The sequence below is a fragment of the Pyxicephalus adspersus genome, chromosome 4 (assembly GCF_032062135.1).
Source record: "Pyxicephalus adspersus chromosome 4, UCB_Pads_2.0, whole genome shotgun sequence".
In the NCBI taxonomy this organism is placed as follows: Eukaryota; Metazoa; Chordata; class Amphibia; order Anura; family Pyxicephalidae; genus Pyxicephalus; species Pyxicephalus adspersus.
The window spans coordinates 146,421,457-146,449,156 of record NC_092861.1 but is presented as its reverse complement, the minus strand read 5'-3'; the positions used below and the strand labels follow the sequence as shown (position 1 = coordinate 146,449,156).

Here is a 27,700-nt window from a genome sequence, read left to right as displayed (position 1 = left end):
CTGATGAATATCATTGATTCCCCCATATTTTGCACCATTCTCCCATGATGTCATTACATTGGCTTGTAAATTAACTTTTCATTACAGCCTGACACTTGGCAGCCCAGGTCACCCTGCATTTCCTCCAAGCGTCCAGCAGGGGGCGCGGCACCAATCGTAGTTGTGCGCTCCGCTTGTGATTGAGTTGTCCGGAGCTACGTGTGAGGAATGAGGGAGCGGAGCCCGGCCTCCCCCGGGACATGGGCAACACTGACCGCATACTGACCGGGACATGAGCGCACACTGACCGGGACATGAGCGCACACTGACCGAACACTGACCGCCTCTGTCCGCCTCCGGTCACCATGGACGGGCTGCTCGTGGTGTTCCTCATCTCGCTGGGAATGTTCCTGGGCTGCTTCCTCCTCGGGCTCATCCCTCTGGCATTCAAACTCTCCGAGGTGAGCGGCGGGGAAAGGGTTAAAGGATCGGAAGTGTCCGGGAGGGATCGGTACCGGAGGTTGGCCGGTGTGGGGGGGAGGGGTTCTCTGGGTTCCCGGACCTTTATTGGGGGGCTGGGATGGAAATATCTTACTTTATGGGTGTTGTATTTATCTGGGGGCCCTCAGCTAGGACATTCCGGGGGCCCATTCACATCTTGGTGTGGTGTATGACATGAGGTATCTTTGTAGTGGATGTGCATTTGGTTAATACATTTGGTGCATGGTTGCATGGCTGAGAGGTGCAATGCATTGGGGTGCAGGATGAATGGCATCGGTGGGGTTTGATTAATGCATTGAGGTGTGCAGTTGCATCGATGTGTGTTGTGGGAGCTCGCAGCAAGGTAAAGCAGCCCATCCATGCATGCGTTCTTGTTATCCCATCAGTAGCATGCACTGAGGTGCAACGCATTGCAAGAAGATGCATTGGGGTGCAGAATGAATGGCAGGATGAATGAGTGCAGCACCACACAGATGTGAATAGGTCTGTAACATTGGTTATGGTAATGCATTAATTCCTGCACCTGGTGGAACAAAACATTACAACTTATGGCACGTTAAATTTGCATTGAGATAGTTGCCACCCAGACCCTAACGTGCCTAAGGGCCCATTCACTCATAGCTGCCATAGCAATAGACATGTTATTTCTAGGCATGCCATGCACCTTCTTATCCCGCTCACATTGCAGTGCTGTGCATGGCGCTCTGTGCAGGAAATTTCCATTGGCACTTTAATGCAATCGCAGTTCATTCAGGTTTAGAGGGAACCCAGAGCGCTACAACACCCCGCAACATGGGAACGCATGTGTGAATAGGCCCTGTGGCTGGATTCACAGGTCTTGCTGCATTTGTGTTGCAATAACTTTGTCAGTTTTACTTTTTTTATTTTAAATTGTGATTCCTAGGGCTCAATTCATAAAGCAGTGAATCTGACATTCCCTGGTGAAGAATCTCCCATGTCCATGTGTTTTAATAGCAGTGAATAATTCTCCACCAGGGAATGTCAGATTCACTGCTTTATAAACACACCCCATACTGTTTATATGCGCCTTGTAACTCCAGACGGTGCAGTCTAAACTTGCAATATTCATGCTGCAGCGGTGACAACGTGTGATAATTATATTCAGTGTCACAGTGAGGTTTATTATCTGGGAATGACAACGGATTCCTTCCCGGTCCTCCGATGACAACGACATTCCCAATAAAATCCTGAAATGTGATTGTACAATCTGCTGATGGGGTGTAAGAGGAATGAGCGGTGTATAGTGATCACATGACCTGGATTTGGTGAATCTTAGGGGGGTGGTGATGAATGTAGCCATCCAATGAAGTGAGCTGTGGTCAGGGAGGGGTTAATCCCCGGCCCATATATGTGAATGTGTCTCTGGTGTTGGGTGATTGCAGCAGGAAATTCTCATTCCCCGGAATGTCTGTGTGTACTATACATGGGGTGAGGTCTGATGGCCATATGTACCCCCGCCCGGGGGTAGAATTGGAAGCCGTGTATAGGAACAGATGTGGACCATATGTGGACCCCAGCCTGCAGATGTATGGGGGGTGTATTGGTTTGTTTAGGTTTTTTTTCTGTAATAAGGTGACAACGCTCACGAAATGTAGAGGTGAGATTTAGGGTTGGTGTCACCCATGGGGTCATCTTCCGTACATTCACATATGGAGGACTTTCTGTGTGAGATTGTACAGAAGTCTCAATTTATTTTTATACTGATCGTTAACAATAACCCCCAGCGTTGGTGTCGGGGGCCCTAGTAATAACCCCTAGCTTTGGCGTTAGGGGGCCCCAGTAATAATGACCCTCAGCGTAGGCGTCAGCAGCCCCAGTAATAACAACCCCCAGGATAGGCATCACGGGCCTCAGTATGTCCCCCAGCATAGGCGTCGGAGGCCTCAGTAATGTCCCCCAGCATAGGCGTCGGGGGCCCCAGTAATGTCCCCCAGCATGGAACTAATTCTGCAGTTTCATTTTTACTTGCGGGTTTCTTAACCACCTTTTGAAAGGACAGTGATAAGCGAGTAATATAGTTACTATACTAAGTAATATAGACCCCCAGCATAGGCGTTGGGGGCCCCAGTAATAACCCCCAGCGTTGGCGTCGAAAGGCTACAGTAAAAAACCCCAGCATTGACGTCGGAGGCCCCGGGAATAACCCCCAGCATTGGCATCAAAGGCCCCAGTAACAACAACTCCCAGCGTTGGCGTTGAGGGCCCCAGCAACAACAACCCTCAGCGTTGGCGTCAGGGGCCCCAGTAACAACCCCAAGCATTGGCCTCAGAGGCCCCGGTAATATCCCCCAGGTCTCTTGACCACCTTTTGAATGGACAGTGATAAGAGAAGCAGCAAGTGGTGACCTTATCCCCCTGTGACAGATAATAAAATCTTAGGACGTGTCATCTTGTTCTACGTTGGCGTTTAGGGTGTAGACTGCCCGGAAGGTCAATCCTGGTCAGTGGAATTTGTAACACTGAACCCATTCCTAATGACTAACCTATGAAGAGTGGGGTTATCAGTTAATTGTACCTGGGATAGCACAAACCTTAAAGCAAAACGTGAGGTAAAACAATATTAAAGTAGCTTTGGCTGCAATACTCTCCTTAAATCTTATCAGAGAGCTGCATTCAAGCATTCAGTCCCACAAGGCCAACCTCAAAGCAGGCTGCTACTGCTGTGCTCTCTTCAGGTAACCCAGAGTTCTTTGGGAATCCTTTTTTATGCATTAAAAACACATTCCCATACATATCTATATGAATGCTATACCTGCTTGAGGGAGGTCAGAGGGAGGTCAACCACAGGTCAAATGTACCTTTCAATGAATTCTGAATGATCTCAGAAATGTCTTAAACTGATGCCATTGCCACGAGTTTAAAGTGCACACAGACCTTAAGGTCATTCCTACCATAGATTATGTTCCTAATACTTCCTGTAATTATATGAAGAATAAACAAGGCAGAGCCGTGTATGGCCGGCGTCCAGGCAGCAGATTATTTGAGTGATATGAGTACAGATATGTTGCTGTGCTGGCAGCGGGCACACGTGCGTGTTCCCATATTTCCAGCATTGTACGGGTCTGTGTGCAGCAATGCATGGCCGATACCCAATGCAGCCAGCTGACTCCTCGGCCCCTGCCAGATGATGAAGTCACCGGGGAAAGGGGAACGCTGGGAATATTGGAACGATGGCTCCTGAAAAATCTTTTTAGCTCCCGAGTTCAACAGGAAAGTTGTGATGAATTGGCATATATTAGGGAATCACCTGGTGGGTGCATTGGGGGCTGGGGAGGGTTCAATATCCAGAGGAACCCCAACTGGAAGCCTGCAAAGAGAAACTAATAGAAAGTCTATCACTTTCTCTCTCATTCTTGCTCTGTCCGCTCTCAGCTCTCTTTCGCTGGGTTTGGCCCTTTCTCTGTCTCTTTGGCCCTCCTCCGCTCTCTTTGACCCTCCTCCACACTCCTTGGCTCCCTTTGGCCCTCTGCTATATTTGGCTCTCTTTGGCCCTCTGCTATCTTTGGCTCTCTTTGGCCCTTCAACGCTCTCTTTGGTCCTCCTTTTGCGCTCTTGGCCCTCCTCCACTCTCTTTGGCCCTCCTCTCTCTTAGATTGTGAGCTCCTTTGAGGGCCAGCTAGTGACATGACTATAGACTTTGTACTGCGCTGCGTAATATGTCGGCACTATAGAAAAACTGTTTCTGTCTGTGGCCCCAGCTGGTGAGATAACGTGTCTGCATATTTCAGTATATCAGTATGTGCAGCAAGGAGATCTACACTCGGTGTGTTGATTCACATTTGTACTTTGCTCATACCAGGCAAAATACCAGATACATTATACAGATAGGACATTAACCCTTTGCTGGCATTGATATTAGTTACCTTGATTTTATTTTTATTCTTATTTTGCTTACCTGAATAATCCATAAACTGTTTGAGGATTAGAGGGGCTTTAGCTTGGCACGCTGTTTTGATATCTGTCATAACACACAGCCATGTTCAGACAAGTGGCCATGCTTGTGATCTGACGTGTGTATAGTAATCCCCAGACGTTGTTTCGTTCATTGCAGCATCCCCGGTTCGAATCCTAGCAGGGGCGCTATCTGCATGGAGTTTGTGTGGGTTTTCTCCAGTTACTCCGGTTTCCCCCCACATCCCAAAAACATGCAGTTATGTTAATTGGCTTCCCCCCAAAATTGCCCTTAGACTGTATTAATGACATATGACTATGGTGGGACATTAGATTGTGAGCTCATTTGAGGGACAGCGAGTCACATGACTATGGACTTTATACAGCACTACAATATATGTCAGCGCTATATGTCAGCATAAAAAAACTGTGTAACAATATTAAAAACCGTGGAGTAACTTGTGTTTATCGCATTCAGGGCAAAGCATTAGCCTAATGGCTGCCCAACCGTCTGCACACACAGATGCTTTGCCACTCTGTTCTATGCCAGGAGACAAGAAATTCTAAGAGTTACTACCCTTCCTCCTACGTGATGGCATGATGGGCATTGGGATGGGGGAGTTCTCCATTCTTGGTAAGCTGCAAAAAGGGTTTTGTTCACATTCAGCAATGAATGAACCAGCAGAATAATAAAGGACTGCTCCAGCATTTAAAAGAGCCTGTTGCCTTTGCACTAGCAGAGTAATTCTGAGAAACAAATAAAACTGGATTATGATTGAAAGCCCAGTTGCAGGCTGTTTGGTCTTATAAAGGTTTTAACAGAAGAACAAAAATGGGGTTTTAATTTTTAATATTAATCTGTACCCTGCAGTACCTGTGCACTGCCACTAGATGTCCCAGCCTTGTTCAACCAGTAAAATCAGGTTAGGGGGACAGTGCAGGGTGTCATGGCTCCTCCTCCTCTCATTGGCATCTTGTATTTTCACTGTAATGATGCAGAGGACCCAGTGCATCATGTGAAGGCCAAAAGGCAAGGGGAAGCCCGGGGTTTGATTTAATTCTACTTCCCCATTTTCTAAAGGCAGACTCGGAGCAAAACAGAAGGTTAGAGAATGCCAAGATGCTTTTATATATATGAGGCACCTGAACAGTGCTGCTCACATGTATATCTAAATAACCTCCACCCATTCATACATCCAGAATTAATTACACCTAATTAATAACACTTATTATCAACTGTATAAGAAACTGGTTTAACCACTGTGCTGGATTCCTGGGCTTGTTAAAAAACTTTGCTAATTATATGGCACTGTAAGCGTTTAAGGAAATCACAGCAAACAAGAGGGCCGTTGTTGACCTTTCATGGGGAAATGCTGGTTGCCCGGCCTTCACTCTGATTCTTTTGCTTCAGCACTTTCTGAGTCAGTGACCTGGGACAATCAGTTCTCCTTTTTTTACAACTTTTAGATCGGCAAGTATGTAAAGCCAGACCACCAAGCCAAGTTTGAAAGAAGGGGCTTCTTATTTCTCTTGTATTCCAATAATCTCATCGCTAAACCTTACCCAGACTCCTTTACATTAACCTAAAATCCAGGATTCCTCTCTTTAGATCACTGTGGGCAGCACAGTGGCTCAGTGGTTAGCACTACGGCCTTTGCATTCGATCCCCAGCCAGGACACTATCTGCATGGAGTTTGCAGGTTCTCCCCGTGTCTGCATGGGTTTCCTCCGGGTACTCCAGTTTTCTTCCCACATCCCAAAAACATACAGTGAGGTTAATTGACTCCCCCCTAAAAATTGACCTTAGAATACATTAATGACATATGTCTATGGTAGGGACATTAGATTGTGAGCTCCCTTGAGGGGCAGTTAGTGACACAACTATAGACTTTGTACAGCGCTGGGTAATATGACGGCACTATATAAATACTGTGTAATAATATTAATAAACCATGTATGTCTGCTCTGATTTTGGATTGACTTTTGCCGCTCAGCCGCAAAAGCTGAGAATGGTGACTCTCCTTGGTTTTCTGTGCCAATCTGTAGATTATCCCTTTGCTCTGATCTCTGCTTGTATGATAATACAGAACAGAACCCGAACTGGAGGGAACACCGCCATCAATTAAGTATGAGAGGCGCTGACTACTTCATGATTGATAGTACAAAGAGAGAAGGTGGACATATTGGAAATAGCTTTAGGCTGCATACAGCAAATAATTCATCTTTATTTGATTGCTCGTTATAGTTTTTTGCACATTGTCATTTCCATTATTGCTAATTTTCTCTACTCGAAACTGTGCTTTGTTTTTCAGTTGCAGTGTTAGTCTGTGTCACCTGTCATCTGTTCTGGTTTAGCAGATGCACTTACCATTATTTCTAGTTTGTAGCTCCCCAAAGCTTTGTTTTTTGTTTTTCTGGTGGTTCCCATTTCTCTTGCTGCATAATATGCAACACTTTTATATCCAGAAGAAATTATTGGAAGCCCTCATAATAAACTCAGAACATAGATCTCATCAAAAAAGTCCTTGAGCTTCAGCTGGTCCCCTATAGTCACCTATAGTCCCCTTGTGTTGATGTCATTGCTGCAGAGTTTTTTTCTGGTTTCTAAGAGGACCCCAACACTGATGGAAGTGCAGGCTGTAAATTAGATACTAAAAGACATAATAGGGGAGACTCAGGTGACCTCAGGATTTAGTGCTACATTTTCCTTGCACTAGTTCTAGTTACACACTGTAAATATTAAATGCTGATATAGGGACAGTAACATTTTTTATGTTATTTCATACTCCTTTGCAAGTTCCAGCTCTGAGGGACCGGTCCCATGCAGCCTGTACTTGGGGTTGCAGTCACTGACATCATCCCCCAAAATGCAAATAGCTCTCCATTGTAAGGGGAGGAAGCTGGGTGCCCACAATAGACAGAAACAAGGAATGCGCAGGCTGTCAAGGCATTGAGAATTAAAAGTATTATCAACCCTAGCCAAAAACGGACCTTGACCCCTTACCTTGTGGGCCCAGCCCCACTGCAAGGGAAGGATTTTTTTTAGAGTGCGGAGTTCAGCTTTTAGTCTATTTTTAATACCAGCCATTGATTAGAAAGAGCTGGGGGTGCACAGGTGGGGACAGGAGATCACCAAAAAGGAGAAAGTGACATATAACACTAATTCAATTCCAACCCCACCACAATCTATCCAACCAAAGCTTTGACTAGAACTATAGCAAGAAATGGTAAATTCAGGTAGCACGGTGGTTCAGTGATTAGCACTCTGGCCTTTGGAGCTCTGGGTCCCAGGTTCAAATTTGGGCTAGGACATTATCTGCATGGAGTTTGTAGGTTCTCCCCTTGTTTGTGAGGGTTTCCTCCCACATTCCAAAAACATGCAGTTAGGTTAATTGGCTTCCCCCTAAATTGACCTTAGACTGTGTTATTTACATATGACTTTGGTAGGGACATTAGATTGTGAGCCACTTTAAGGGACAGCTACTGACATGACTATGGACTTTGTACAGCGCTGTGTAATATGTTGGCACTATATAAATACTGGATGATAATAATAATAATAGATTGCAAGCCTGGCTGCCAAATGTGAACAGCAACAATAAAACTTTAACAAGCTCATATAGGTTACTGGTTGCAATGCTAAGGCTGAATTTTGCACGTAGACTTAAAAAGACATTCAAAAATTGCCCAGAATTTAATCTCTTTGAAATTCATGAAAGTCTTTCTGATGAGCTGTGAATGGCTGGCCTGGTGGTGCAATAGAGAATGATCAAAGTGTGCAGAATATAAAAGGGGTTTTTGTAGAACAAAGATTAGACCGATTCATAAATATTCAGCAATGTTCTCCGCCTTTATGAGGGTTGAGACTTGACTGGCATTTGCAATGGGGTACTTTGTAATTTGCTCATCCCCCGGTCACCTTTATTCCACTCTGGTACTCTAATATGTATAAGAAGGATTAGAAAGGAGCTAAGTTGCATTGTGGGAGATGAGTTTTTGACTGATTTGTGAAGTGGGACACACACTGGTCTGACATTTTTCAATGATTCCACATGGATCTGATGGTTGGAGGTTTTATAGGGATCCTATCAGTGGGTTTGGGAGGGTGGAGAGTGCCGTTAGTGCTGGGGAGGCGCCTTTTGCTGCCTGCTGTGCCTTGCCAGGCTTTACTCTAAAGCAGTGGTCCCCAAACTTTCCAAATGGAGGACCCAGCAACACAGCAGAAAATTTTGCCACAGCCTGGTACATCTTCATCATTCTGCCACCCCTGGCATCTCCGCCTCCTGCCAGCACACCAGCTGAGAATGGCAGAACAGCGTAAGAAAGCCGCCAAGCTGTAGAGATGCCGGGAATGGCGGAGAAGTGCAAGCCCCACGTACACTGCTCTGCCACTCCCAGCAGCTCCTGTGCAAGCAGTGCAAGGAGAGCGGCCTGTACCCCAGCTGCCACCCCGTCACCAGCTCCAGAGCAGTGCAAGGAGGGCAGCCGTCACCCTTGGCACCCAACCCACCAGCCATGGACTGCTACTGATCTGCTGCCCATCACCCTCGGCCCCCAACCCACCAGCCATAGACTGGCACCAGTCTGGCGCCCATCACTCTCGGCCACCAGCCATAGACTGGCACCAGTCTGCAGCCCGTGACCCTCGGCCCCCAACCCACCAGCCACGGACTGGCACCCATCTGTTGCCCGTCACCCTCGGCCACCAGTCATGGACTGCTACCGATCTGCTGCCCATCATCCTCGGCCCCCAACCCACCAGCCATGGACTGGCACCAGTCTGCCGCCCAGGTCTTGGGGACCACTGCTCTAAAGCACAGGATTACACCGCTGCTACACCTACTTGATACCACAGGATCTGCACATTTTCTGTGCCTTTTATATGGGGGGGTTCCTGCATCCTTAATGAGCATTTTAGTACTTTTTTATTTTGGGGAATTATCCCAGTTTGACATTAAGGCAGAAAGATCTCAATAAAAATACAACTTTTTTTTTTTAGGGCTTAAATCTGCTTTAAGAAGCTGGAGACTGCCCTAAATATTGCTTTTGGGTTGATCGTCCCTTTTAATTCAAGGTTAGACATGAGTCCTCAGGGACCACAAGGCCCCACTAGCAATTACTTTTTTTGCAACTCATGTTACACCATTGGTTACCTATATATATATATAATTTTTTATTGTCATGGCCATCCTTCTGGGACTTATAGTTCCTAAACTCATGGAGGGAATGTTTGTTGTATTCACTCACAATATTAAAGCACAATACTTGTAGCTCATCCCAGCTAACTGCTCTTTCTTTTCTTTTCCTTTCAGCAAAAGCTGCAATTTATAAGTGTGCTGGGTGCTGGTTTGCTCTGTGGAACGGCGCTGGCTATAATTATACCAGAGGGAATCGAGCTGCTGGAAGGATCTTCTAAAGGTTAGTGGAATCCCTAAAGCTTCTTTTGTTGTCCCCGGACAAAAACGTCTTGGCTGTAAAGAGCCACTCATCTCTCATGATGTCACACGCAAGACAAGCAGTGTCTGTTCTCCAGCTCATTCGGAGCCACACAGCTTCAGTTTAGAGCCGTTTACCGAGTGCAATAACTCATAGCAACTGAGTAGCAACCATTGTTCGGACTCCTCTGAATTAACAAAGGGCGGTGATCATTGTTGGGGCTCAAACTTTTATTAATTGATTAAATTGTAGCTTTGAGCAATCACTAAATGCCCAAATGAAATGCATATTGTATGCGAAGTCTTTTTTTTTTGTTTTTGCAGCCAGTTCACAGATATACATTGCCATGCTGGTGACCTAAATCTTCCTTGCTGCAGAGTTAGGCAGTAAACCTTGGTCATTTCCCTGCCCTCAGCTTGTGATTGGACTGTGAAAGAACAGAAAGGAATTATCTCTCTACGTTCCTCCTGCTAGCTGTTCCTTGTCAGCACATATGCACTGCAGCAGCTTCTAATTGGCCACTTCGCACCCTTCATGTTACTGCTCATTGGTTCATATGAAATTAATTTTAGCACAGGTTTAGAAACCTACACCTATTTTTTTTTAAAAAGAAGATAGAACTAAAAAGACTTTTTGTGGCACACGAATTGGAAGATTCTAATTATCTGTTCTTCCTAAGAATAGTTTATCACATATGATTTACTTACAATAGATTGATATCATCTCTTCCATACCTAACTTGTACCTGGATATTTAACCTAGAGTCCATTTTGCCATTAAACTCAATAATAAGTAACAGGAAGACTCTTTTATACCTTACCCTTCTCCTTGTGCATATCAACTTTTTATAAAATACCCATTTTATATAATACTGCTGTGCCCAAAATATTTGCTGTGATTATGATTTTAACCTATCACTCATGGATACTATTACCTCATAGCAGATTCTTACACCAGTCCATACCTGAACATTGTACTACAATTTACATTGACAAATTTTATCTTCTCCCCTATCCCCTGAAGAAGCCCCTTGGGGCGAAACGCGTAGGGTATGAGACAAGGCACTCATATGTGCTAACAAAAGTTTTGTGTACTAGCTTAGTAGGACTCCGTATAGAATCAGAGCACAGCAATACTATATTTTTTGAGTTGCGCTATTGTAAAAATATTTTGTGTTTCAACGCTTTTTCTTGCTTTATTTTCTTCTCTCCATTTTCTGCATTTATTTATCTTTTTAGTGACCCTTTCCCCTAACCACTATTTATTTTAAATGCATTTAATCTTTTTTTATGAGCTTATAACAGCTATGTTGGTATTCTTTCAATATATTTATATGGCCACAATTTTGTACACATTATTGACACCCATATGAGCTTGTTGGACTACCCATTTCCAAAACTGTGGCCCCTCATGTGGCAATATGTGGCCTTCATTCTTCTTGTAAGGATTTCTATAAGATTTTGCAGTGTATCCGAGCAAATGTGTGCCGTTAACCCCAAAAAACATTTGTGAGGGCAGATACTGAGGTTGGATGAGAAGACCTCGATCACCATTAGGATTCCCAATTTATCCCAAAGGTGTTCAGCAGGATTGAAGTCAGGTCTCTCTGCAGGTCACTCAAGTTCCTCCAGACCAAATCCCATAACCATGTCTCTATCGGGCGGCCCTTGTACACAGGGGCCCAGTCATGCTAGGGCAGATAAGAATCTTCCTCCTAACTGGTACCACAAAATTGGATGCTCTCAAAGGTCAAAATGCTTTTGTATGCTGTAACATTATCAATACTCTTTGCTGGAGACACCTAAACTCAATTTGTAGGTTGTACATACACCTGTACCATGTGACGGTAAAGGTTGTACATACACCTGTACCATGTGACGGTAAATTGTCCACACATATTTTGGCTATATTCTGTAGTTGCTGAAGTTTTATAAGCTCTATACCCTTCTGCTTTGTTCCCCAACCCCAGTGCCTGGCACTGGAAGAAGACAGGGTGTTCAGAGTTGTAAATGATGTTTTTGTCTGGCAGGATCTCCGGCTAAATGCCTGAACGTTGCCCAGAATGTCAATGTGACAGAAGCAGCAGTGACGGAGGAAGAGGTAACAGAGGTCACTTCATCTATCCCACCCCACTTCTTCATTGGGGTCTTCCTGGTTACGGGGTTCATTCTGATGTTTATCGTTGACCAGATAGGAAGCTACTGCTCTTATCATGGTAAGTTCTCTTTTAGGAAAAAACTTGGCTTAACATTTGATTGCTAAGCATTATATATCGTACATAATTACAATGTTTTATTCACCTTTTTCCATTTTTATTGCAATTTCGTGCTGCTGATCTACTTTTGCTTCTGTGCAGCTGCTCCGTTACTATCCTCCCTCCTATTGTGTGTTTATTCCCCCACCTCTTAGATTGTAAGCTCCTTGGTGCAGGGTCCTCTCTTCCTCCTGTGTCACTGTCTGTATCTGTCTGTGATTTGCAACCCCTATTTAATGTACAGTTCTGTTCTGCGTAATATGTTGGCGCTATATAAATACTGTTTAATTGTTTCATTGGAAGACTAGGTGACAGGGTGACAACACAGGGCAGGACAGCACGTAGTTACTCTGTAACAGGAACTTCCTGAACAAAGGCCCGAAGGTAGTATTGTAATAAAGGCTGCACATTAAAATTGCGTTAGTATGTTGAAAAGATATTATTATTATTACACAGTATTTATATAGCGCCATCATATTACTCAGCACTGTACAAAGTCAATATTCATGTCACTAGCTGTCCCTCAAAGGGGCTCACAATCTGCATTCATGCATTATTATTTCACTTTTCACTATTATTTCACTATTTCAAGTGTTTTTGATAAATGTAGTGTACCTGAATTTGACCCGCTATCAGCATCTTGCAAACCCTTTAAAACAAAGCTGAAGTTTGAGAAACAGCAGCACAATCGTTAAACAGTATTTATATAGCACCGACATATTATGCAGCGCTGTACATTAAATAGGGGTTGCAAATGACAGACAGATGCAAACAATGGCACAGGAGGAGGAGAAGACCCTGCCCAGAAGAGCTTACAATCTAAAAGTCGGTTCATGTAGCATTCTGATAGGGAAGTCGACAGGATGACACTGACTGCAATTCAGTTTTAATGCTTATATGGGTTTTAGGTTACTCCTGGTTCCTCTTTCTCTTGCTGGTGACGCCCTAAGGGCGAGTCACATATTCTCAGCCATGGAGGAACATGTGACCCTTCCTTCTACATAGCATTATGCAGCAATTAAAGCACAACTGCCCTTCCAGAGTCACATGGGGCAAGCGGGGTGCCCCTTAGCCTTGTGTAAGCTAGCTTGGAGGTGGCCAAATTTATGACATTTATCAGCAATGAAGTGTACCAAATAACTAATCTTAATTTATTTAATATATAAATTATCTAATTTATATTGTCCAGCTTTGGCAAAGAACAGGTTAATTTACATGGTCCTTCCAATCTGACTCCTGATTGCTGTGTCTGTAACCATTGGGGAAATTTTACTTCTGCAGTCACCAAAACAAGAAGTAAGCTAATGTTACCCAATGGGAGACCGTTGTAGGTAAGGGGAAGAAGCTTTGTCCCATTGGGCCTGCTGTTGTCACTCTTCCTCCTTTAAATAAAAAACGTTTGTCATTTGTTTGTAAAAAACGTTTGTCTTTTTTGAAGTTGGGCTTTATACATTTCTCCAAATATATTTACTGGCATGGAATATAGATTCATCCTCCACCCAGGATCTTGAGGCTTGGAAAGATTACAAAGTAAACACTAAATCCGATAATGTTGACATTTAAGTCAACAAAACCTCATATTTATTTCACAGCACGCTGACATAATACACCCTTCGGGGGAAACACCTATTCCTCCATGCTGTTCTCCTGTGTATGTTGTAGTATAGTAACAAGTTCAATTTGGATCTAAACTCATCAACAGAAATATATTAGAACAGCTGTTAGATGAAGTGGCTGCATTAGCTTTCTATTTTCGTAGGTTTGGAGTCCTGACTTCATTCTGACTATATTGATTTCCAAATTTCCACAGCTAATTTTATAGGACTTTTCAGGTAGCTTCTACACATTACATAATATACAATCATTTATTTCATTGTAACTTATGATACTTTACAATTATTAAAAATCATTCCAACAAAATCTTCATTGAAATCAAGTTAAATGTACATTTCAGCTCTTAATGCGTTTCGCCAACCGGCTTCTTCAGAAGGAAATTTCAGAATCAATTAGACTTTCCATAATAATTTCTATAAAGTGTTATACATCAAGGCTCAGACTCACAACAAAAATAAACATAGGCAAATTCCAAAATGGAAAAAAAAATTGGGATTTTAGTTTTTTTTGGAATTTTCCCATGTTTATTTTTGTTGTGAAGCTGAACTTTGATGTTTAACACTTTATAGAAATAAATTTGAAACGTTTATTTGACTCTTTAAAATGTCCTTTTCAAAGAATCCGAACCACGAAACGCGTTAAGGACTGAAATGTACATTTACCTTGATTTCAATGAAGATTTTGTGGAATGATTTTTAATAATTGTAAAATATAATTAGATACAATGAAATAAATGGTTTTATGTTATTACGTGATGTGTAGAAGTTACCTGAAAAGTCCCATAAAATTAACTATATTAACATACATTGATTTGCATACTTGTTTCAGGACGATGTTGGCATAACTATTACTCCGGTATTTTCAAATGGAGAATTGCAGCCTCTTGTGTCTCCCATGAAAGGTTTATTGGAACCCGAGAACAAACCTTTATTACAGAATATTTATTATCCTGGTGATTTTTCCGCTCTTATTGTGTGATACTTCTCTCACCTCCTAGATTGTAAGCTCTTCTCCTTTGTCACTGTCTGTATCTGTCTGTCATTTGCAGTCCCTATTTAATGTACAGCACTGCATAACATGTTGGCGCTTTATAAATACCATTTATTAATAAAAAGTTTACTAGTAACACATTTCCTGTCCTAGGGTTACAATTCACTCTCCTGCAAGACAACAGAAGAAGTAAAGGAGTACAGCACACCCCCTCTTCATAGACTAGGAATGTTCTGTAGTCCTCAGAGCTAATGTAACATATAAGAATGCAGCACCTAAGAAGTTAATAACAAGTTTTCAGGCAGGAGTATTTTTGTTATGTTACTTTTCTTCTGTACTGATATAAATAATCTTTGCTTTTTTTTCAGACCCCAGGACGGGTATGTCTGCAGGAACGAGTATCACAGCCACTCTGGGTCTGGTCATCCATGCTGCAGGTAAATGCGTGGAATACATGCGGACTATGGTCGCTCCATTACATTATATTAGGGTTGTTACCTTTTAGAAGAGAAATGATATTAGGAATCAGGGGAGAATTATCTAAAAATGTTATCAAAACTTTGACACCAGCCATTTTCCAATTTTAGTGATGGATTGGGAGTTTTATTTTTACCGCTAAGGTTGAGATTTGCTTCCTGTTAATGTGACAAAATTGTCAATAAGGATGCAAGGAGAATTATCCATGTCCCTAGATCAGTGTTTCCCAACCTTTCTTAGTCGCGGCACATATTTTACAATTAGAAAAATCCCACGGAACACCACCAAAAAGTCAGACACGTAAATTAGCTACCTGCTGCCATCTAGTGGAAGAGTTTTTTTTGGTTCTGCCTATCACTATACATCGCTGGTATAGACAAATGAAGACAAATTTTTTGCAGTAAATAAATCATTTTGGGACCAATTAACTGAAATTGGATAATTTCCCACGGTACACCCGAAGATCTCTCAAGGCACACTAGTGTGCCGCGGAACAGCGGTTGAAAAACACTGCCCTAGATGATTCATTTTTTGTAATATTCTAACTGCTGATGACACTAGAACAGGGCTATGTTCAGACTGGTGGTGAAGTTGTGGTGTGGATACGTCTTCCTCATTAATATTATTAATAAACAGTGTTGATGTAGCGCCAACATATTACGCAGCGCTGTACAATAAATAAGGATTGCAAATTACAGACAGATACAGTGACAGAGGAGGAGGAGAGGACCCTGCTCAGAGCAGCTTATTCATTCCAGTGAATCACTTCTTCAGGGAGGATGCTACATGTAAATTCTATTCATGGCTACCCCATAGAAAATGAATAGAGGCAACAGTCAGCACTTTAATACTGCTTCCAGCTGTCAAATCTACAGAAGCCAGGCAAGAATATTTTACTATGCTGCAAGTCTTAACTTACCTTTAGTGAAATCTCCAAAAGGTATGCACAAGACAATGAGAACACTCTCTAGCAAAGGTGAGGAAAACCAAATCCCCTTTTAGTTTTGTATTGCTGTCTGTGTCCTCATTGCAGATATCCATTGTTCTCCCCAGCTTCTTTTAGCTGGGCGCACCACCCAGCACTTTCAGTAACCACCCAGCTGTTTTTGGGTGGTTACTGAATAGTTGGGTCACAATACAGGGGCTGCCACCCGCCTACAGCTTCTTCCCACCCAGCTTGAAAAAAGTTCTGGGTTGAACATTGATATCCGTTCCCTTCCTGAGAAGTAAGCAGAAGTCTCCCTACTTAAAACAAAAACTCTAACAAAAGGTTTAACCCTTCATCACTCTATACAAATACTACAAAAAAATAGGCTTTAGCATTATTATTGCCCCCAGGTGAACCCATGTATGTCCCCCATTGTCATTTAGGGATCTGTCCTGGGGATCGCTGCTGTTATAGAATAGGGCGTTGCAGCGGGGTGCCTCCTACTCTCTTCTCTAAAGAACAACCAAGGCTGTCTATAGAGCACTTTTTTGTTCCTATTTTCTCTGGAAATGATCATTATTACGTGTCTGCATACAGCTTTACCCTTTACCGAGTTTACTTTTACTTAACTTGTATGCCCTTGTCTTAAATCTGGAATCATTTTTTAAAAAATGTCTGGTTGTCATAGAGGAGAGGGTGCATGTTCCTGATAATCCGCAGACTCTGCTGATGTAATCAGCAGCTGCTAATTGGCCCGGTAATTCCCACTGATTGAATAAAGATCAATTGCTTCATCTCATTAAAAGATTCTACCTGGAATACATCTCCAAAGCATACGTCCAGGATTTGGCCCCAGGACCGCTCAGCCTGCACCAACAGTGCCGTATCTGCGCTCCATCTCCATAAACGTCCTTTGAAAAAGGGATTAATTCTCTAGTGAAGGCAGTTTCTGTTATCCCTGAGCCGGATCTGGTGTTTTATTACGGTCAGACGTGTCCTGAAACACAGATTTGTGAAGCTTATCTTTGCCTGGCAGTAAGGAAGCGTTGAGTAATTGTGCTGTGAGAATTGTGCACAGTGTTCTGCCACCTGTCCAGAATACTAACATTAAACATGCCGCACATAGAAAGTCACGTACAGGCGTCATAGCAAAACATGCCATTTGTACTTTATGTTGTCACAAGCTGTTGCTGGAGAAAACACAAATTGTATTCCATTCCCTATCTCTTCTTAGTGTATCCGAAGGACAGCAAGTCAGTGGAGATCTCCCTAACAGCATATAAATGAGAAAAAGTAACATTGCACCCATTCTAATTTATATCGCTGTGTTTCTTGACTCTTTTAACATTGGGAAACCCTTGAAATAACATTCAGGAACCCCTTTAGTAACTACTATATCCAAGCTTTCAATATATTAGTCTGGTGCTCAATGGGAAGATTTCTTTTTACAATGCTAGCCAATGGGAGAAATGTCGCTCTTACTGAATAATCATTGGTGTCACTTAACCCGACCTGAGAGTTGCAAATTGCTCATTGCAAGGAACCCCTAGCAACCTCTGGAGGAACTCTGGTTGGGAATCATTGCTTTATTATAAACTTTAATGAAAGTAGTACCAGAGCAGGAACTGGTTTGCATCTTTTTTCTGGAATCCCACTTTTATACTTTTAATTTTTTCACATATTGAAATATTAGGGCTCAAGGACTGAATTTCCCTCAGGTGTCAGCGTTGTACTTCCAGTATTCAGCTTCTATGAAACATTTAATTTTCTCCCTGAGAGGGAAGATCCTGCAATGTATTATTATAAGTACGTTGAATAGAAGAATAAGAATTGCACTAAGTCTGAGCCCCATGGACTGCTAATGTTAGATTGAAGATTTATTTGTAGAGCTGAGCTGGGCCCTGGAGAAGTAATTATTCTGGAATTATAGAAATTACTATCCAGGAGCACCTGACACCTGTCACGTCTGCAGCACAATAATACGATAATGGTGGTGCACTACATACACAGCAATGAAATGAGATCGCTTTATAGAGTAACAGATCCTAATAGTTCATTAAATGTTTTCCTTTTAACACCAATATAATAAAATGGATAGGAAACAAAACAAACTGGAAGCACCTACAATACATGCATGTTTCCTTGTGTTTTGTCTGTTGATCTACCAGTGAGCTCTTAAATCCCTGAAATCCCAGGTGGCTTTGTCAGCCCTGCTGGACTGCAGAACTCTTCTCTGCAATGTTATGAAGAAGAAGAGACGGGAAGGTGTTCTGATGTCGGAGCAGGCAGGGCTGACAACACTGCTTGAGATTTCAGTCCAGCAGAGGCAGTGTGTTGTCAGCTCACTACAAGACATCTAATGGACTTGGGAAGATCAACAGAATATTTTCTGCACCTGCAGCATTTGTAGAGGCAAAACTCGGTGAAATGTGAATGTTCTGTAGATATGTATAGTGTTGTCCGCTCATTACAGAAAGGTATCAAATCAATAGCTGCAGTAGCACATAAAGTGGCCAGTGAGGATCCAGCCAGCTTTACAACTAACTGACTTTTTTCTGTTATTTACAGCTGATGGGGTTGCTCTTGGAGCTGCGGTTGCTTCTTCTCAGGTCTCTGTACAAGTCATCGTCTTCTTTGCAGTCATCCTACATAAGGTGAGAGAGGCTTTAATAATATGTAAATGCATTTTTGCTTTGCTTTGCTTTTCTTTACATTTAAAGACAAATCTTAAAATTTGCAAAAAACAATTTATCATCTAGAAATACATTTATAAAGATGGCAAATATGAAACTGCAATAGCTACAATATTGTTCTGATGAACAGACATATAAATTGCCCTTGCTGTCTGCCAACCACCACAAAGGGATTACCAAGCTCTTGGTGAAAACCCAACACCAACTGGCGTGCACATGCATCAACAGTGGAGCAGCTCCCAAAACATGTCACCATAAAGACTGCACCTAGGGGCATTTGCATTGGCATTGGGGACAGGCTGCCTTTCTTGCTGGTTGTCAAATGCTGGACAACCTGCCGTAGGGAAGCACCATTGTAAGCCCTAACAGTATTGGATCACCCCCATGGGTAAAATATATGTCCTGATATTATCAGAATACAACCCCAACCCCTCCACCACCACCATGACGATGCCCTAGCATTTTGTTTATCTTGTTTTTGTATAAAAAAAAAGAGGGTTTTTTTTTTTAAAGACAATAGTCTGTAATGTATTTAATGATAATTCCCATAGAATGCAATGATACAATGATTAAAAGTATGGAGTGGTTATGTTAGGACCTTAATCACCTGAGTTCAATAGACAACCAAAAGAATTGGTTCTAGACAAAAGTCATCTTCTCAAAATATCATAGCTATCACGTATAGCAAGGCTGCAAAGAACCGAAGCAAAAGAGTTAACGTGCATCTGGAATACCCAACACGTTACGCCCGCTGTGGGCTTCTTCAGGGGTAGCTGTGTGTTTGTGGTTGCAGATATTGCATGCCGTCTTCATATATTATGAAGCATAAGTAAGTATTAACATTTCATAAAAGCACAATGTATAACAGATATAATACAAGTTTATATTGCCTACCTTATTGTAAAATACAAATTAAAAGAAGCAGAGGTATAACATATAACTGTCCTGGATAAACAGGATTTACATATTCTGGTATATTTCTAATATATAGGAGTAATGGGTCATCAGTGATTACAGTCATTGTACACATATGCTCAAAAACCTGTACAATGTTGCAGATGAGATTATTGTTCTAGTATCAAGAAACTTTTTCTATTGCCTGTTTCTACTTTATTCTTTGCAGGCCCCGGCAGCGTTTGGTTTGGTTTCGTTCCTCATGCACGCAGGATTAGAGAAGAAGCAAATTCAGAAGCATCTACTGGCATTTTCAGTTGCTGCTCCCCTACTAGCCATTGCCACATATTTAATTCTGACCATGGTAAGCTGACCATGTATCTCACACAAGTATTCCTATGTGTGGGCATAACCAACAGTGGGCCCTGTGCAGAACTGACTTGGGGACCGTGTTGGCTGAGCCCCCATGCAGTGGCACACTTTGCACCTATCTATGTCCGCCCCTGTGTATATGTATAATAAATCTTTAACGCAAACACGGTTATCAAACAAAAGTGATCATAAAATATCCCAGGATTGTCAGCTAATTTTATGTTATAAAATAATAACTTTAAACCTTATAATGCTTATTATAAAGGGAGAATACACAGCAGAGCATATCCCCTCTACCTAACTCACCTCCCTGGTGCTCTCACATTAATGGGTGACCTCTGTGTCATTCTCTATGCAAAGTCCTGTTCTTTGCAGCCCTCACCCCATGATCCCATTACATTATATGATTTGAGCTGATGGGAAAGGAATCCAGTGACTGTTAGGAATAAATATAAATAAACAGATTTAGAAATGCAAAGCTCTGGCTGTTGTATTTTTGGAAATGGTTCATGTTTGGCTATCACAGCCCATGTATGGAAATCCTATATTCAAGATACTATCATGCTTGGGCACTGCTATTACCCACTAGGTCTATAGATACTGACACTAGGCCCAGCTGAATACTTGTAGAGACTGTGGCTGTGCCTGTTCAGGGCAAAAGTGAGGGGTTTCCTTGTAAAGGAACACCCATACTTCTAATGCTTGCCTTCACCGCACTCTCATGCTGCTCTGTTCCTCTCTTTTTGTTGGGGATCCTTTCCGAGCTCATTTACTTCTTCTTTTCACATCAGTTTTTGGTACTGGCCACCAGGACCTAAGTGCTCTTTCTCGGGGGTATGTCACCCAGCCCCCTCAATCTCTAGGAACCGAGATGGGTGGACATTGCAATGGTGCATATAGCTGCATGTGGAAATTGCATACAGGAGAACCTGTCACTTTAGGTCACTGGAGAAAATAGTGGTTCTATCAGATGTGGAAAGTGCTGCCTATAAAAATTTGGGGTAGCCAAATCAACATTTGCTTCCTTTATTTAGTCCAATCAAGAACTTTTAGCCTAGATTTAATTTCTGTCTCTTCTCCATCAGTCAGGGGGAAATACTCAACACAGACTCAGCGCAACAGGACACGGCATGCTGTTCTCAGCTGGCACTTTCCTCTACGTGGCCACAGTTCATGTCTTACCGGAGATCAGTGGCCGAGGGCACAATCAGCACCAAGGGGCTTCCGAGTTCAGACAACAAGGACTGGGACTGTTGGAGAGCCTGACGCTGGTGGTGGGAGCCTTCCTGCCGGTCCTTCTATCACTGGGACTTCACGATGGCTGACCAATCAGATTATTCCATTAGAGACAATACCAGATAATAAATCCCCGGAAACAACTCCTTGACACAAGGTGCATTGCCTGGGAGGACATAAATAGGACTTCTAATATAGAACAGGAACTGTTAAATCTTGTAATAACTTCTAACCTACATAAACAGTACTGTAAATTATTGTGAATGATAGGATAAGCCTTATAAAGCTTGATGTTCCTGGCCAACAAATTTTGGCACGGTGCTGACCATTATACCAGCAGTCACCTTTTGTCATTTGTTCGGCAGCCATGTTCGTGTCAGTTCTTAAAGGGAATCTATAATGTTTTTACAGTGTTTTATGTTTTAATATATAAACTATAAATGTAATTATTGATCTGCTTAATGTAGAATTCCTGTTTTCTGCTAATAATGTTTCTATTTATTGATGTCTTTATTTCCCATTGGAAAATTTTCCTGGCCCGAGACAAGAAGTGAGGAGATTGTCCCCATTGGAAAGCCTGATGCTGAAAAGTAAAAACCTGACCGGGTCTAACCCTTCCTAAATGACATAGATCACTTATTTTATCAAAAGCATTCAAACCAAGTGCTTGATTTTCCCATTTCAGTCTGTAACATTGTTTTATTATCTGTTTATTTTACCTGTAGATCCGTTTACCCATTTCCTTTTAAAAGGGTGAAGACGGGGTGTAGCGGAAGTTTTAGTTTTGTTATTTTTTTCCCTTTACACAATAAATGCATTTTAGCCCTGAAAATTTTAACTAATTGCAACAGAAATTAATGGGCTGTTCAGTCTCAGAGAATGGGAGTTTGGGCAATCTGAGGAAATGCAAAGGATCCCAGCAATACCAGCTGCCACCATAATGGCTCTTTCTGCACTTTTATAACATTTAGAGACCCTGAAGATGCCCCCATATTAGCCTATAGCAGTCCTAAAGGTACCGAACAGCCCACCTTTATTCTACCGCTTTTCACGTTTTTTTTTCCTATTTGGCTGAACTGCCAGTGATTCAAAGCAGAGCTGTTCAAGCAACTGTCTAATAAATATATATTTACATTTCTTTTACACAATATTGTGTCATTTGTATAAGCATGAATTTTTTTACTTGTGACTCCCAGTTCTGAGATAGCACTGTCAGAGCTGCAGGTTTTAAGCTATGTACACATAACAGATAATAGTTGCTTGAGATGAATGATCATGATCCTCATGGGTGAAAATCTGACATGTGTACAGTGGTGCCCTGACGTTCAATCAGCCACTGAAGAGCAATCGCTGAGCATTTCTATGGAGGAGTGCAGCACGGTATAGGGTGCCACTCGCTCGTCCTCTCTATTAAATAGAACAGCACTGTGTACAGCACTCATTCATTCATCTGTCAATGGAATTGATGACGATTCCAGCAACATTCTCTGATATCCATAGACAGGGCTTTATAAGGAACCAGGTATGGGGGGGGTTGTGACCACCCCCCTGGGAAAAAAGCGCCTAGGTCCTGGTACCAGTACTAAAATCTGAGCCTAGTGTTGACATTTATGGACCTGGAAGGCAATAGCACGATAGCATCTTGAATCTGCATGCTTCCCGTTCTTTTGCTGATCACAGTTCCATCCATGATGGAATGATGCCATCATTGGATTTTAAACATTGGAAGTGAACTCTATTAAGGATAAATTCACAAAAAAAAAAATGAAACATTGTATCAAATAAAGAATTAGATTGTTAAAATAATTATGTAAATTAGGTAAGACTATAGAATGATCTGCATGGCATCACCCACTACCTTAAAATGAGGGCTAAACAGATACTTTTTGTATTTGATGTTTTTTCTCCTATCCCTCACCATAACCTGTCTGGTTATATTGTCTCACACATTCCTGTGAAATTCTATACCTGATGTCCATGTTTGCATCTTCTGAGGAATCCCAATCAGTTTTATTTAACCCTTTGTTTACACAGTTGAGAACAATGGCGATGCAGTCTCTACCCCAATTGCCATGACACAACAGTGTTTTGGTAACATTTCATTGCCAGTAATTCGCAGTCACAGGGAGTCAGTGTTTGGCTTGTGGACGCTACGCTGTGGTGGTTATTGACAGTCTGATCACAACAAATATACTTGCTGTGTACACTGTATTGTGTGCTGTATTGTGTGCTTGTTAATCAATCCAATCCTGTATTATGAAATGGCTAACGTGGGAGAGGGAGAAGCAGCACAAGGAGAAAGTTATGTTGTAGAGCAAGGAGCATATGATTCTGCTGCTTCTCCTTGGCCTGTCCAGTCACAGGTTGGGGGTGGAGGGGAATGGATATGCACAGCTCAGCTTTGACGCCAGGAAGCCGGAGCAATCAGACAAGCAAGACGCATCATTGCAGAAATCGCCTGTCCCTTTCTGCAATGATGACCGGCCTGATTCTACAAACTTAAAAGTAAATCCTTATAAAGATAATCACATTCTTTTAACTTTGCCTGCAAATGATTTTGATACAGATTTGATAACCAAATCTGGATCACTGACAGAGGGTGAAGGAGTGATGACCATTGTGAATGCTGAATGCTCGTCATTGTGCTCTGCTTATTATATTATCCGTACCAGGCTCTCCCTGATTCCCTTGTGTTCTTGTTTTTGGTTGATGCATAGGTTGTATAAATGTCAGGGGATGGCGATAAATATTCTGGAGTGCAGATTTTATTTTTATAATATGATAATAATAGTGTCAACATATTACGCAGCGCTGTACAAAGTCCATAGTCAATTGACTAGCTGTTCCTCAAAGGAGCTCACAATCTAATGTCCCTACCAAAGTCATGTGTCTTTAATACAGTCTAAGGCCAATTAACATAACTGCATGTTTTTTATGTGGGAGGAAACCTGCACAAACACAGGGAGAACCTGCAAACTCCATGCAGATAGCATCCTGGCTGAGATTCAAACCTGGGACCCAGTGGTGCAAAGCTCAGAGTGCTAACCACTGAGCCACTGTGCTGCCCATACACCACAATAATCCTTCCTAATATAATGTAGGTTCCCTTTCTGTTGCCAAAACAGCTCGGATCTATAGACTACAAGAGCTGTGAAGATGTCCTGTGATATCCAGCACCAACACTTTGGCAGGAGATCCTTTATCCCCTTCACTTCCACCGGCATGCCTACCCATAATGCATCCTGGTGCCATCACCTCCCCAGGTAAATGACACACCTGGCCATCCATATGATTTAAAAGAAAATGTGGTTTATCAGACCAGGCCACCTTTTTCCATGGTCCAGTTGTGATAGCCACATGGGCTGTGTCCCCCTTTGCTGCAATGTTTGTGTCTCCTGAGCTTTTTTCATGCACAGCGCAATCCATGCTCCTTGGGTATCATGACCCCAGTGCTGCTTCACAGGCTATCCTTCCATGGCCCACTTTCGGTAGGTACTAACCTCTGCATGCTGGGCTTGCCACACAAGTCCTACCATTTTGGAGGTGCTGTGACCCCAATCTTCTATGCATTACAATTTGCCCATTTTTCCTGCTTCCAACACAACACCTTCAAGAACTGAGTGTTCACTTTGTTCACTTTGGTACCTACCGGTAATATATCCTCCCATGCCAGGGGCCACCAACCAAATGGTCAGTGATATCACTTCACTTGCCTGTTTTATAAAAGAACATTCTGCTTCTTGCATGTTGCAAACAAAATTTACCAGGTATTCCCCCTTCTACTTACCCTCAGCTGTATTGTATTATTATATTAAGTTGATTTCTAAATTGTAGCACAGAAAACAAGTAAGTATTGCTGCAACTCACAAGCAAACTATGCTTTTGGTGCACAACCCTATGCTATGGGGGGTCTATTAAAAAAGCAATGAATCTGACATTCACCTAAACACTCTGGTGGAGATTTGGTTAGTGCCATTGGAGGATTCTCCACAAGGGAATGTTTTAGTGAATGTCAGCTTCACTGCTTTATAATTAAACCCTTATGTGTGTGTGCTGGGCATTGTTGCCTGGAAAGGAGCTAAGATTGAATACAGATTTAGTATCATCACTCATCTGTATTCTGGAGGCATAATAGATGATGACCACCAGGAGGCAGCAAAGCTTTACATAAATCTTATTCATAATTCAATGACTTCAGAATTTGCTGCAGCTGTACAATATTTGCATCTAATGGAATTTGGGGCCAAATAAAGCAAAAATGTTTTTCACTTTGGATAGGGAGGTACCAGCAATCACATCTGAACACAGCAACACAGAACATTCTCTGGAGATAGGAAAGAGTGCTAAAGCTAAAATGAGGGACAGTACACCCAAATCTTTGGAACCTTTGGAAGGTTGGAAGTAAAAAAGAGGGACAGTCCCTTCAAATCAGAGAGGGGGGCGGGGGTATGAAGAGGAACAGTTCTTCCAGATCAGTGACTGGTGGGAGATATGAAGAGGAACAGTCCCTCAGCTTCAGAGACTGTTGGGGGGGGGTATGAAGAGGGGCAGTTCCTCCAAATCAGGGGCAATTGGAAGGTATAAAGAGGGATAGTCCCTCCAATCCAGGGCCAGTTTGGATGCACAAAGAGGGACAATATGTCCAAATCAGGGGCAGTTGGGGGGGTATGAAAAGAAAAAGTCCATCCAAATCAAAGACAGCTGATTGATATGAGGAGGATCAGTTCCTCTATATCATGTACAGCTAAGATGCATGATAAGTGACAGTCCCTCCAAATCAGGGGCACTTGGAAGGTATGAAGTGGGACAGTTCCTCCGAATCCGGGGCAACTGGGAGGCACAATGCGGGACAGTTCCTCCGAAACAGAGAGTAATGAAGAGAGACAGTCCCTCCAAATCAGGGACAGTTGCATGGTATGAAGAGGGACAGTCCCTCTGCTTTAGAGATTGTTAGGGGGGTATGAAGAGGGGCAGTTTCTCCAAAGCAGAGGCAATTGGAAGGTATGAAGAGGAATAGTCTTTCCAAACCAGGTGCAGCTGGGAGCTATGAAGTGGGACAATTCCTCTAAATCAATGTACGCTGGAGGATATGAAGAGGAACAGTCTCTCCATATCAGGGGCAATTGGAAGATATGAAGAGCGATAGTTCTTCCAAAGCGGGGGCAGCCCCCCTGCTTCAGACACCACTGTGGGGTATGAAGAGAGGAGTTCCTCCAAATCAGGGACAATTGGAAGGTATGAGGAGGAGCAGTCCATCCAGATCAGAGACAGCTGGAAGATATGAAGAGGAACAGTCAGGTACAGCCGAGATAAATAAAGAGTGACTGTCCTCCAAATCAGGGGCAATTGGAAGGTATGAAGAGTGATAGTCCCTGCAAATCAGGGGCAGCTGGGATGGACGAAGGGGGACAGTTCCTCCAAATCAGAGACTGCAGGGGGTATGAAGAGGGACAGTCCTTCTAAATCACATGCCCTTGGTGGATATGCCATAGGTGTCCGGAGGAAAATTGGAAATGCCGGCAGCGTGTAGCAGATCCCTGCATGTGTTACTGTTACTATTATATTCTCTTTATTATTATCCCTACCGGTTGATGCTGCTGGTGGTTCCCCATCCTCATTTCACAAAATTGTCACCCCTCTTTTCATTACTCTCAGCTCATCAGAATGCTGAGCACCCATAGACCTGGCTACAGTCACAATGAGAATAGGAGGAAGGTATCAGTGGTCACATGACCACAAATGATACAATAAAACACAATGATACAAATGGATACTTTTTTTTATCATTTCTTTTGTAAGAGACTAATTAGTTCAGGTTTCCAGTGTCTACAGTCACAGGGCTCTCTGCAGCAGGAAAGGGGTCCCCAAACCTCAATAGAGGACCCCACACTTTTTAGATGACCTAACAAAGTCTTTAACCCTGTGAGCAATGCACCTTACCATGTAGATAGATCACTAATGATACTGCATTAAAAAAAGTTGTGCAGTGGCGGCTTCATTAATGCCATGCTTAGTAATGCATGAATATTGCATGTTATAAATAAGCATGTGTTACCCACCCAAAAAAGCTGTGCATGGGCCCTGAACCCCGGGCCCTTTATGTTTTCCTCTAATGTTTTCCTCTAAATGCCTCTTTATGTCTTCACTCTAATTGTTTACCTACAAATCCCTCATTATCCAAGACACGTTGGAGCTCAGCCATGGTGCTGACTCAGCATAATGGTGAGCGTGCGATTTTCATATTTTTAGCTGAAGCTGAACTTTATGAGACAGGAAGAGACGACCTCCCTCATTAGGAGCAATTATCTCCGAGGTCTGTTCACTCTAATTAAAATTAAAATGCCGTAAATGTAACAAACCCAAATCACGAGGCTGGAAAGGAATTGTTTGCTAATGAGCTGTCGGTCATCACAG

The 27,700-nt window shown here is 42.6% G+C and overlaps 1 protein-coding gene across 1 annotated transcript; it reads left to right on the top strand.

The window, feature by feature from the left end:
* The first annotated feature begins 155 nt into the window (after positions 1 to 155).
* On the top strand, positions 156 to 22,434 carry LOC140329554 (zinc transporter ZIP9-like). Its single transcript, XM_072409903.1, has 7 exons — positions 156 to 440; positions 9,705 to 9,810; positions 11,858 to 12,043; positions 15,055 to 15,123; positions 18,660 to 18,745; positions 19,908 to 20,042; positions 21,136 to 22,434. The coding sequence occupies exons 1-7, from the start codon at positions 345 to 347 to the stop codon at positions 21,373 to 21,375; spliced, it is 918 nt and encodes a 305-aa protein (XP_072266004.1). The 5' UTR covers positions 156 to 344; the 3' UTR covers positions 21,376 to 22,434.
* The last annotated feature ends 5,266 nt before the right edge of the window (positions 22,435 to 27,700 follow it).

Bases quoted from the DNA above. Each gene is read 5' to 3' on its own strand.
- LOC140329554 (XM_072409903.1), top strand. From the start codon at position 345: ATGGACGGGCTGCTCGTGGTGTTCCTCATCTCGCTGGGAATGTTCCTG. The intron at 9,811-11,857 runs GTTAGTGGAATC...TTTGTCTGGCAG, and splicing joins GCTGGAAGGATCTTCTAAAG to GATCTCCGGCTAAATGCCTG. The intron at 12,044-15,054 runs GTAAGTTCTCTT...CTTTTTTTTCAG, and splicing joins AAGCTACTGCTCTTATCATG to ACCCCAGGACGGGTATGTCT.